The 13218-nt window shown below is 40.1% G+C and overlaps 1 protein-coding gene across 2 annotated transcripts in view; it reads right to left on the reverse strand.

Annotated features, from left to right (window-relative positions):
• HECW1 (HECT, C2 and WW domain containing E3 ubiquitin protein ligase 1) overlaps nucleotides 1-13218 on the reverse strand; it is a 542004-nt gene that overhangs the window by 437572 nt on the left and 91214 nt on the right. The window contains exon 2 of one of the 2 annotated variants that reach the window (XM_006872147.1): nucleotides 7935-8259. In XM_006872147.1, the coding sequence (XP_006872209.1) occupies nucleotides 7935-8259 (325 nt within the window). Of the gene's footprint in view, nucleotides 1-7934; nucleotides 8260-13218 lie in introns of those variants that run through there. The other variant, XM_006872148.1, reaches the window with a different exon arrangement.

Genomic DNA, 13218 nt, shown 5'->3' on the forward strand with positions numbered 1-13218 from the left:
TCAGCCAGGTGGCATCAATGATGACGTCAAGTGTGGCAGCGGTAGTGAGGTTGGCCCAGGATCGGACATTGTTTCGTTCTGCTGTGCATGGAGTCACTATGAGTCGGTTCCGACTCGATGGCACCTGACAACATTACAGTATGACCTCATGTTAACCTCATTAATACTATTTTCAGAGATTCTATTTCAAACAGTCACATTCAGATGGAGGAGGATTAGGGTCCCAGCATAACTTTTGGGTGCCACAGTTGAATCCATTACAGGCCATTGCACTTTCTGTTTCACCAGGAAGTAACTCTCTGAGTTAGGTGAATTAGAGGATATAGGGAAGAGCAGCTTTAAGCATCCAATTCCACTTCAGAGGTTGAAGGACAACTAGGCACAAGAAGGTCCAGTGAAGGGATAGGTCATGGCTGTTCTTTCACCCCTAGGTGCACCCAGAAGTTCACATCCTCTATCAGATTAAACCTAAGAAGCAAGCATTGGTGAGGTGCAATGAGGATCTGATTCTCAAGGCCTTTTTATTTCATACATCAATTGTGTCACTGTCTTAGGCTGGGTTTTCTTGAGAAGCAAAACCAGAAAGCCAGGTATATGTACATATATATAAAGAGAAATTTAATATCAAGGAAATGGCTTACAATTGTAGAGTCCCAGGTTCCCAGCAAAAGAGAGAGAGAGCTTTTCCCTTGTGTCTGTTATATTGGGAGCAGTATTTCTGAATGTAATAGACACAAAGGAAAAGTTCCCCAAGGAAGCATCCCTTCAATTGATTGGCTGCTCATAGCCACTCATCATAGAGTCAACTATACCTGTATTAGGTTTCATCACCATGGAACTAAGTACATCTTAACAGCTAAACCACTGGGAATCCTGGCCTAGTCAAATTGACACAGAACTCTAATTGTTCCAGTCACTTCTGTAGCCTCAGATTCCCCATCTGCAAAGTTGGGGACAGCAGTAGCTCTGACCTCACAAATGAGGATTAAATGAGGCCATTGGTAAATGTGCTTGCAACCTGATACGATGACTGTAGAATCTGGCTGCCCCTTCCTTCGAGCAATGATTGGGCAAAGCAGCACCATATCTGCCTCATTAATGGTAAAAACTGTTTGTATCCCTAGGAAAATCACTTGTTTGCAAAACTTGACTGTCTTTAAATTCACAGTGTGTGCACAAAGCCCTGCTTGGGTTACTAAGATGATTGCATGATATGTTTTTTTTTTTACAATAATTGCCTCATTTCTGCAGAAAGGCATAATATTTTCCTAGCTCCCTGGGTCTTCAGTACAAATATAACCAGTCTCATGCTCAGACAGAAATTTGCCTCAGTTTGGCAATTCTCCAAGGGGTGGTATTTACCTGAATTTATCCATTCCAGTCACCAGAATATTCACCTTATTAGACACAGTCAGATATTCATAGATTACAACAAGTAGAACTGGGATGTTCATTCATGGACAGATAAATGCATATTGAACCCTTTACTCCATTCTAGGCATTGTGATAAACACTATGGATATACTGATTAACAAAATCTACCCTATGCTTATGTTGTTGTTGTTAAGTGGCATTGAGTAGGTTCCGACTCATATTGACCCAGTATTGGGTTTCTGAGGAGCGGCTGGTAAGTTTGAACTGCCGACTTTGTGGTTCCAACTGACCTTGTGGTCCTTCACTTATCCTACAGCACCACACCATGACTCCTGTGTATGTTCTTAGGGAGTGCCTAAATCTATTTATTGCTGGTAGCTGCTGTCTAGTTGGTCCCTGACTCAGGACAACCCCTACACAATGGAATAAAATGTTGCTTGGTCCTGCACTATCCCATGAGTATTTGATGACTGCATTGGACTGTTGGGATCCACAGGGTTTTCATTGACTGATTTTCTGAAGTTGATTGCCAGACTGTTCTTTCTAATTGGCCTTAGTCAAAAAGCTCTGCTGAAACCTGTCCAGCGTCATAGTAACATACAAGCTTCCCTGATGGACAGGTGGGGGCTGCTTATGAGGTACATTGGTTGCAAGTTGACCCAAGGTCTTCTTCAAAGAGAAACTACTACCATTGAATCAACAATTCCACCATCAGAACCAATAGTAACCAATAAACCATAATATGTATCTTGGGCAGGATTTCTCAATCTCAGTATTTTTGTCATTTTGGCCTGGATAATTGTTTGCTGTGAGAAGGTGGTCCTTTGCTTTGTGTGATGTTTATTGGCCTCCCTGATACATCATTCCTCTTCAATTTGTCTTTTCTGGTAAATAGACTATATGATTGCCCAAATCAAAATGGGCCAATACCAGTCCATTTCAACACATTTTTGTCTACCATATTGATCTTTATGCATTGCATTTAGTTTCTGACAACTTCAAATTTTTCTAGATTTATACTTGGTACTTTCCACATTCAAATATTAATGAATGTTTGAAGCTGTTTCTTCACATTCTGAGTCATGCCATATCAGCAAATGAAGGTCCCAAAAGTTTTACCCATCCATGTAACTGTGATCAACTGTAGTTTGAAAAGACAGCTCTTCTCAGTTGCATTTTGAGTAACATTGGATCTGAGGAGCTCAGCTTCCAGCACTATATCAGATAATGTTCAAGTGCTATTATATGGTTTCACTGGCCAGTCTTTCCAGAAATAGATCACTAGATCCTTCTTCCTAGTCTGTGTAAGTCTAGAAGTTCCACTGAAGCCAACAGTGACCCTGTTGGTACTTGAAATAATGGGGGCATAGCTTTCTGCATCACAGAAATACTTAAGTCACCACAGCACCACAAACTGACAGATGAGTGGTAGATATTCCGGGCAAAAAATGGGACAACACTGGGGTATCAATCTTATAGTTAATACAATAGGAAAAGTATATCATAAGGGTAACAGATCTGAAAATAAACCATAAAGAAAGAAGATACAAACATTTGTGCATGATGACTATAGTCTCAACATCTAAAAAGTATCCAGCTTACAGAAGTGAAGGTACAAGCTAACTGACAATTTTTTGTCAGAAATGTTACCTACTCTATTAAAAAAAAATAGAACAACGAGATAAGTTCATCCGAATATGTATGCATATTAAAACTAATAAGAATAAAGTATTATATTTATTGTTGCTTTGTGTCTGGTTGAGTCTGTTTCAACTCACAGTGATCTTGTATAGGGTTTTCTGAGGCACAGTTAGTGGGTTTGAGCTGCCAATCTTGTGTTTAGCTGTCTGGTGCTTATCCTACAACAACACACCAGGATTCCAATACATTATAAATAAATATATGTAAACATGTGTGTTTACTTGTACACACACACATATAATATATGCATAAGAAGATGAACGAGATAGAAAGGAACACAGACATAACTATTTGTAGCAAAGAATACACAATTTTTTTTCATCTCATAGAGTATAAAAATGGAACAGCTACAGGTCACAGAGGAAGCTTTAAAATATTTCAAAGGATCACTTTGCTATAATCTGTAATCTCTAACTGCACACAGGTTGAGCAGCTTAGGAGGTATGGAAGGGAACATGCATCCCCAGGCACTAGTATACAGTGGCACTTCAAAGATATTATTTTAGAGAAATTTAAATTTTACTCTGAGTTATTATCTCAATTTGCTGAATTTTGAATACATGAATATATCCTCTCTTTATGTTTTAAATGAATTTTTGGAAAAAAAAAGCTAACTCGGTAATGCAGATAACCTCTATACAGGGTTGCTATAAGTAAGACCAACTTGATGGCATATAGCAATAATGACTATTTTCCTAAGCATGCAGTCCTTCTTTTAACATGTACAAAATAAAAGAGATGAAGCCTCTTTTCTCAGGAATATTCTGGCTGGACTTCTTCCAAGACAGATTTGCTCATTTTTTCTGACAATCTATATGGTATATTTAATATTCTTCATTAATACCATAATTTTAAAGCATCAATTATTCTTAAGTCTTCTTTATTCATTGTTCAGCTTTTGCATGCATATGAGGTAAATGAATATCCAGGACTTGAGTCGGGGGAACCTTTGTTCTCAAAGTGATGACATCTTTGCTTTTTGACACTTTAAAGTGATCTTTGGCAACAGATTTGCCCAATGCTATACATCATTTGATTTCTTGATTGTTGGATCTATGACTGTTGATTGAGGATCCAAGTAAAATGAAATCCTTGATGACTTCAATATTTCTTTTGTTTATTATATTGTTTATTGGTTGAGGTGTGAGGATTTTCATTATCTTTATATTGACATGTATTCCATACTGAAGATTGTATCTTTAATCTTCATCAGTAAGTGCTTCAAGTATTTAGTAAACACAAAATTAATAACAGCAAAAAAATGAAAGAAAATCTGATAACAAAATGAACTCCAAATGGAAACATATATAGAACAAAGGAATCATCAACATCAAATACAAACCACAAAATAATGACAAAAATAAATTATATCTATCATTAATTACACTGAATGAAAACAGATTAACAGTATAAATCAAGAGAAAGAGAGCGGATAAGAGAAAGAGAATGGATAAGAAAACAGAACCTTGCATGTTGCCTACAAGAAACTCACCCTAGACACAAAGATAAAAATGAATTAAAAATCAAAAGATGAAACAAAATAACCCTAGCTAATGGCAACCAAGGAAGGGAACTGGCAATATTATTTTCTGATAAAATAAAATAGACTTCAAGGGAAAAAAACAGGATAAAAGAGATGTTTTTGTTAAGTGTTGTCGAGTCTGTACAGGGTTTCCGAGGTTGTAAATCTTTACGGGAGCAGAAAGCCTCATCTTTCTCCTGTGGAGCGGCTGGTAGCCCGATTCGTAACCACTATGCTACCAGAGTTCCTTGGATAAGGGATAAGGAAGGACATTAAAATTTTGACACCTCAACAACAAAAATACAAACAATTAAAATAAAAAACGGACAGAGAACACAGACAGACACTTCACCAAAGAGGACATACATGTGGCAAACAAAAACATGAAGGAATAGTCATGATCATTAGCCATGCAAATCAAAGCAACAATAAGGTATTCATCCTACATCCACAATAATGTTGTTGTTGTTAAGTGCTGTTGAGTCAGCTCTGACTTATAGCAACCCTGTATAGGGCTTCCAGGGGTCCTGGTGTGGAGCTGCAGGTTAGTGCACTGATTGCAAGTTCAATCACAGGGTTGGCAGTTCAAGCTCAACTGCAGCTCCTTGGAAACTTTATACAGGGTCGCTATGAGTCAGAACTGACTTGTCAGTACTTAAAAACCATAGGGTTTCCGAGGAGCAGTTGGTGAGTTTGAATCTCCCATCCTGTAGTTCAAACTGACCTTGAGGTTGAGTGCTTATCCTATGGCACCACACCAGCAAAAATTGCCAAGTTCAATTACACAGAACACAACAGACGGTGGCAAGGGTGTAGAAAGATTGGAACTATCCTACACTGCTGATGGGAATGTAAAATGGTGCAGCCACTGTGGAAAACTGTATGACAAATCCTTGTTGGGGTTGTTAAGCACTGTGGAGCCAGTTCTGATTCATAGCAATCCTATATAGGATTTCCAAGAAGCAGCTGGCAGGTGTGAACTGCTGACCTTGCGATTAGCCATCCAATACTCATACTATGACATCACACATGGTGCTTCCTTAAGACATTGGAAATAGAAATATAATTTGATCCAGCAATCTCCCTACTAGGTATATATATCCTAAATGAGGAAGAGCCAGGATGGTTAACAGATATATGTACACCTATACTCATGGTCACCGCAGCATTATTCACTTTAGCAAAGAGATGGAAACAATGTATGTGCCTATCAACAGATGAATGAAACGAATATGCCCACATGGAAAACATACACATATGCCCAATGGAATACATCAGAATGTTGAAGAATAATGATGAATCTGTGAAACACCTCATAACATGGATGAACCAAAGGGACATCATGCTGAGTGAAATCAGGCGATTACAAAAGGACAAATATTGTATACTAAACAATTACTAAAGAGTCAAGGAAAGGTATATACACACAGAAAAAAAATCTTTGATGGTTACCAAGGGATGGAAAGAAAGGGGAGAGAAAGTCACCAACTAGATAACACACACATATTTGCTTGGGTGAAGAGAAAGGCAACATGCTCAAACAATGAGGGAGTGATCAGTACAATATCACTAATGAAAAGCAAGACATGGAGCGGTACATAGGAATTATCAGTAATAACAAACATTGATCTACATGTGGATACATTGCTAGACAGGCAAGATGCACAGGCATGAGTAGGCAAAAGATATTATACTCATGAGCATACATAGCTTTGGCAGATGATATTTCTATGTACCTATTTTATGTGAGTCCTGGTGTGGCACTGTGGGCTAATGCATCAGACTGCAAAGTCGTTTGAACTGCAAGGCTGGTGGTTCAAGCTCACCAGCTGCTCCTTGGAAACCCTATAGAGGGTTGCTATGGGTCGGAATCAACTCAAAGGTACATAACAACAACATTTCATGTGCTGTACATATATCCTACAAATCTCATGGTCAACAATTCAAAGTCAAAGTTGCTCCACAGAAACATGAGGCTGTATGTTCTGGTAAAGATTCACAGTCTCCGAAACCCTACACAGCAGTTCTACTTTGTCCGATAGAGTTCCTATGAGTCACAATCTACTCTATGGCAATGGTAGGGGTTTTTTGTGGGTAGGAGGAGGGTAGTAAATAAATCCATGTAATTAAGATCAAACAGGGGCAAATGTGTGGAAACTTCTAAGCCATACCAAACATTTTAGGGAATGGGTCACTGGGCCTGGAGGCTAGTCGTGGGGGACATGAATGTCAGTTGGCATAACATAGTTCACAGAGACAATATTCTGCATCTTCCTTTGGTGGTCAGTGACAGGGTTCCTAAAAGCTTATGAGTGGCTATCTATTGGTCTTTTCCTGTCGAGAGCATGGAAGAGTGAAGGTAACCACAAACATGTGGAAATAATTAGTCCAAAGGACAAATAGACCATGCAGCCTCAATGATCCCAAGACCAAAAGACCTATTTAGTGCCCCACTACCATTGCTAACTGCTCTGAAAGAGATCACATAGTGGATGCTGGATCAAGTGGCAGCAAACTGTGGAACAAAACTCAAAATTCTAACAAAAATCAAGCTTGCAGGTCTGACAGACAATGGTGGAAACTCAGAGACTGTGGTCCTTAATCACCATTCAGGGCAGGAACTGAACACCCATGATTCAAAGTTCAGCCTAACAATAGATAGGCCTAGAAGGTGAAAAGTACCACCAGGGAAGTACATACTTCTTAGAACAATCATATGAGATTAAAAGGGGATCACTTGTCCAGTGATAAAGTTCAGAAGGCAGGAATGGATAGGAAAGAAAGAGGACTAGAAAAGGAGGCACAGGAAGTAGGAAGAGTGCTGTTCCACTGTGGAGACTGCAGTCAATACTATGAAACAAAATGTATCTGAATTGCTGAATGAAAGACCAATTTTCTTTGTAAACTTTCACCCAAATCACAATAAAAAGTTAAAGCAAACCAAGAAATAAATATTTAGGAGGATGTCCCCGAAATGCCATCTTTAAGTGCCTTGCGTGTCACTTGTGATGATTTGAGTAAGCCCTTATTCCATTTTGTAACGAGTATCACCAGGCAGTAGATGCACATTTATCTCATAGATTCCTCTCAATGGTCTTGAGAAGCAAGTTGCGCTTTCTCTATTTAGGAATTAAAGAACCCGAAATTTTAGAGACTGTAACTGGCTAGTAGGAGAGGATTCTATTTCAAGGCTGTAACTTGGACATCCTGCTGCAGTCTGCAACTCTTCTATAGATTTGGGACTTTCCAGCCCCCACAATTGTATCACTTAATTCCCTAAAGGAAATCCCTGGGTAAGTCTGGGTAAGCCCCACCCAGTGAAGAGACATCTACTTACCAATAAGGTACATGCCAATCCAGTCTCCAGCATCCACTTCTTCCTTTATGTCCCAGTGAATTACCAGATCCTGCGAGTGTCCTATGGAGTAGTAAGAGCTGCTGACCATGAGGGTGGATCGACTGTCTGAGGTGACCAGGTCAGTGTCACTGGTAGAGCGGGGGATAGTAACATGGTCGTGAGGGCCACTCCTAATGTCCACATTGTGGAACTGGTCAGGGTTGTAGCTGTATCTGAGTGGTTCCTTGCACCGGCGCCGATTCTGAGAGTTCCTAGAGGGAGATGCCATGGCAGCCAGGCCCAAAAACCTGTTCTGGTAGAGGTTCTGTGGGGGCAAACAAACAACAAAGCAAGTCAGGAGATGCCAATAATGAGAGGTGCTGGGAAAAAACAGTCATTAGTGAGGTTCCTTCCTAAACAGGACTTGAAACACAACAGTGAACATCTTCCTCAGGACAAATTCTATAGCTATAAGTTCATACAGAGAAAACAGGAGCAAAAAATATGGGTTCAACAAGGCTCATCAATTCTCATACTCTGTTATAGTCTCTGCCATTCCTAACTCACTCTAACCTTCCTGGGACTAGAAGGACTAGAAGGTATATAGAATGTTCTTGAAGAAATCAGTGCCCTTAAATAAAGTGTCATCTCTAAAATCAATTCAATTGGATCCTCCTTTGGGGTAAATGATGGTCATTATCACTGATCATTTTAGTTGTCCTTGTAGCATTCAGGTCCATGCACACAGCTCAGTATGAGAGGTGGTCCCTACTGGTTGAGGAGGTTGTTCTCCACTTGGAACCTTTTCACTTACAGAATGTCTAAAATGTCTATTAAGAATTCAGACACCCTCGTAATCTTTCTTGAACACTACAATTTTCAATAAAATTCCATCTCAAGGGACTATTTCTCCCTTGGAGCCAATGTAATTGTATAAAACATTGTACTTCATGAGGGTAAAAAACAAATGCATGTTTCCAGTATGAGCACTGAAAGCGAGCTGAGGTGGTACAGAATAGTAACGTGATTGCTTTAGATACAGAGTACCTTTCAACCATGGAAGGTAGAGAATCCCAGAGATTTATACAAGGAGTTGTTCTGAACCAAGCAAAGTCTACTAAAATTGGGGTTTAAATGTACATGCTTGGGTTCCTGACTGTACATATACATGCTATCCTATAATAACATTTTGGTTTTCAAGAAGAGAAAATTAAGGTCACAAAAGAATTGAATCATACAGTCCCAGGGCCTTACACACCAATCGATACAAGTTATTGACTTCTTGTTTGCCAACCAGTCCACAGCACCCATCTATTCATTAAATTAGATAAGTCTAGTTAACAGTATTTTAGGATTACATTTTTTTCTGTCTTCCAAGACTAGTGAACTTATAAAAGTCTGTTAACTTAATAAATCACAGTGTTGGCATTCTGAGTCTCAGTTCTTAAAGATCAGGTGGCAGGCATTTTCACTCATTATTTGGATCTCTTTTAGAACATTTTCTAGCCCTACTGACATTAATCATGGCAGAAAAGCCACACATCAGGAAACATCTCTTCATGATAGTGGTGCCATATTTCCTTTTTTTTTTTTTTTTTTTTAAATGCTTGTCACTACAACTGTATGAAAATACATAGATTATGTGTCACCTAAAAACCAACCCTCTTCTCAGACAGCCTGCCTCTTTCACAGGCACCTGGTAAACCAGGAAGAAGTGCTTGAGGGGACTGCTATGAATTAAGTATGTGATAGAATCCTGGTCCTTGAACTTGTGGATGCTAGTCTCTATACTGAGGCAGCACTTATCTATGGAGGAACTCAATTATCTATGCCAAAGAATTTGGAAGACAGCATCCTGGCCAACTGACAGGAAGAGATCCATATTTGTGTCCATTCCAAAAAGAGGTGACCCAACAGAATGGGGACAACATTGGTCAATATCACTAATATCACATGCAAGTATGATTTTGCTGAAGATAATTCAAAACCAGTTGTAGCAGTACAGCAACATGAAACTTCCAGAAATTCAAGCTGGATTCAGAAACGGACTTGGAACAAGGGACATCACTGCTGATGTCAGATGGATCCTGGCTGAAAATAGAGAACACCAGAGTGATGTTTACCTGTGTTTTATTGACTAAGCAAAGGCATTGGACTGCATGGTTCACATGGCTTACATTGTGAACAATGGGCATTCTCCAACAGTGCACAGTGCTTATGTGGAACTTATACTCAGAGCAAGAGGCATTCCTTCAAACAGAACAAGGGGATTTAAAATTTGGAGAAGTTATGTGTCAGGGTTGTATCCTTTCTCCAAATTATTTAATCTGTATACTGAGTAAATAATACAAGAAGATGGGCTATATTAAGAAGAACAAGGCATCAGGATTGGAGGAAGACTTGTTAACAACCTATGACATGCAAATCACACAGTCTTTCTTGCTGAAAGTGAAGAGAGCTTGAAGCACATATTGCTGAAGATCATAGACAGCCTTTGTAAGGATTACAACTCAATGTCAAAAAAGAGAGAAAATCCACACTACTAGACCAATAATAAATAACATCATGATAAATGGCGAAAAGATTGAAGATGTCAAATACTTCATTTTGCTTGGAACCACAATCAACACTCAAGGAAGCAGCTGTCAATCTGCTATAAAAGAACTCTTTAAAATGTTGAAGAGCAAAGATGTCACTTTGAGGACTAAGGTGAGCCTGCCCTAAGCCATGGTACTTTCAATCACTTTATGGACATGAATAAGGAAGAATAAGTGTGTAGAAGAATTGATGCACTTGATTTATGGTGTTGGTGAAGAATAGTGAGAATACTGTGCTGTGGTACAATAGGATAAGCACTGAACTGCTGACCACAAGGTTGACAATTCACACTCACCAGTCACTCCTTGAAAAATAAGAGTCACTAAGAGTCTGAAGAAACTCAGTGGCACTTAACAATAACGTAGACGATCAGAAGAACAAACAAATATGTGTTGGAAGAAGTACAGCCAGAATTCACCTTAGAAGTGAAGATGGTGAGACTTTGTCTTGTGTATTTTGGATCTATTATCAGGAAGACCAGTCCCAGGGAAAGGACATTATTCTTGGTCGTGTAGAGGGTCAGCAAAAAAGGGGAAGACTCCAACGAGATGAACTGATAGATACACTGGCAGTAAAAATAGGTACAAATAAAACAATCGTGATGATGGTGAAGGCTAGGGCAGTGTTTTGTTCTGCTTCACATCAGGTAGCTCTGAATTAGAGCTAGCTCTAGAGCTCCTAACAGCAACACTACTGTGGACAGGATCCACTTTGGAAATGGGTCTTTTTTGTTATGCTAATAAAATTCTGAGGGAGTACTGTTGTTGTTATTAGCTATTGAGTCAGTTCCAACTCATAGCAATCCTGTGTATAGTTTTTGAGGAGCAGCTGGTGGGTTTGAACTGCTGACCTTGAGGTTAGCAATCCAGTGCTGTCCTATAGTGCCCACACCAGGACTCCTGACCAAATATGTTAAGAGCCGTTCCCACCCATAGTGACCCTGTATAGGGTTTCCAATGAGCAGCTAGTGAGCTTGAACCACTGACATTGCAGTTTAGACGACTTTGCAGTCTGACACATTAGCCCACAGCACCACACCAGATATAGTAGGTTCTGAATCGAATTCCGGAGTCCTGGTGTGGTGCTGTGGGATAAAGCACTGGACATCAAGGTACATTTGAACCACAGGGTTGACATTTCAAACTCACCAGCTAATCCTTGGAAACCCTATGCAAGGTCATTATGAGTCAGAACCAGCTCGAAAGCACCTAACAACAACAAATCTAATTCTACTCTCGTGTGTCAGTTTGCAGTACTGTAGTGGATTGCGTGTTGCTGTGATTCTGGAAGCTACGTCACTGGTATTTGAAATACCAGCAGGGTCACCCTTGTGAACAGGTTTCAGATGAGCTTCCAGGCTAAAACAGATTAGAAAGAAGGCGAGACAGACTAACTGAATTTTTAGTCACTGAAAACCTTACGAATAGCACTGGAACACCACTGTCAGACAGCGCCAGAATATTGAATACTGAAACATGATGGAGGGCACCAGAACGCAGTCAGATATAGTGCCCTTCATTTGCTGATGGGGCACAATTCAAAATGAGGAGAAACAGCTGTAAACATCCATTAAAAATCAGAAATGGAATGTATGAAGTATGAATCTAGGAACATTTGAAGTTGTCAAAAAAAGGAAAAGTAAGTCATAAACATCGATATCCTAGATACTAGTAAGCTGAAATGGACTGGTATTGGTCAGTTTGAATCTGAAAATCACATGACAAATGGAGGAGGAATGGTGTCCCATTCATCATCAAAAAGAACATATCAAGGTCTATCTTAAAATACAACGTTTTCTGTGATAGGATAATATTAATATGCCTAAAAGGAAGGCCGTAGAAGAAATGATGCATTTGAGCTATGGTATTAGCACGAGGGCTTCTATCATGGAGGGCGGCAGTTAAACGATGTGCCACAACTGCGCAGACCTGGTGGAGGTGTTAAATGAAACCCAGACCACGGATTGGCGGGTGAGAGGTGTCTGGAGACCAGGTCGATGGGGACGCTGCCTAGCGGGAAGAGACTGCAGGGGCCGGCCAGGCTGTCCTACTTACCCCCGGACTCCAGAGCGCCTTCCTAGCCTAACCTTTGGATCCTGGCTTTGAGGCGGAGTCGACCAACTTAGAGACCCACAAGTGCAGCCCAAAGCGTCTCACTACAACCCAGTCGCCCCGCCTCCGCCTCTTGATTGACATCCAAGGATAGAAATCCCGCCTTTGAGCCTGACTTAAGAGCCCTAGCACAAGGACATTCCTATTTAACAGCAACCATGCAACCGCTACTCCTCTGTCTGTCGTGCTGTGGTGGTTTGAATTGCTGTGACTCTGAGGGCTATGCCACCAGTATTTTAAGTAACCAGCAGAGTCACCCATGGTGCACAGGTTTCAGATGAGCTTCCAAACAAAGACAGACTAGGAAGAAAGAGTGACAAACTACTTCCAAATCACTAGTCACTGAAAACTCTATGAATAGCAGAGAAACACTGTCAGATACAGGACCAGAAAGTGGGAAGACATTCAGAATGCGACTGGGGGAAAAAATGCCTCCTCAAAGTAGAGTTGACCAAGATGACCATGATGACATGAATAGAGTTAAGCTCGGGGGAGAAATGCTCACAGAACCTTCATTTGCTAATGGGCCACAAATCAAACTGAAGAGAAACAGCTGTAAACATCCATTGAAAATC

Source organism: Chrysochloris asiatica, unplaced genomic scaffold (genome assembly GCF_000296735.1).
Source record: "Chrysochloris asiatica unplaced genomic scaffold, ChrAsi1.0 scaffold00184, whole genome shotgun sequence".
In the NCBI taxonomy this organism is placed as follows: domain Eukaryota; kingdom Metazoa; phylum Chordata; class Mammalia; order Afrosoricida; family Chrysochloridae; genus Chrysochloris; species Chrysochloris asiatica.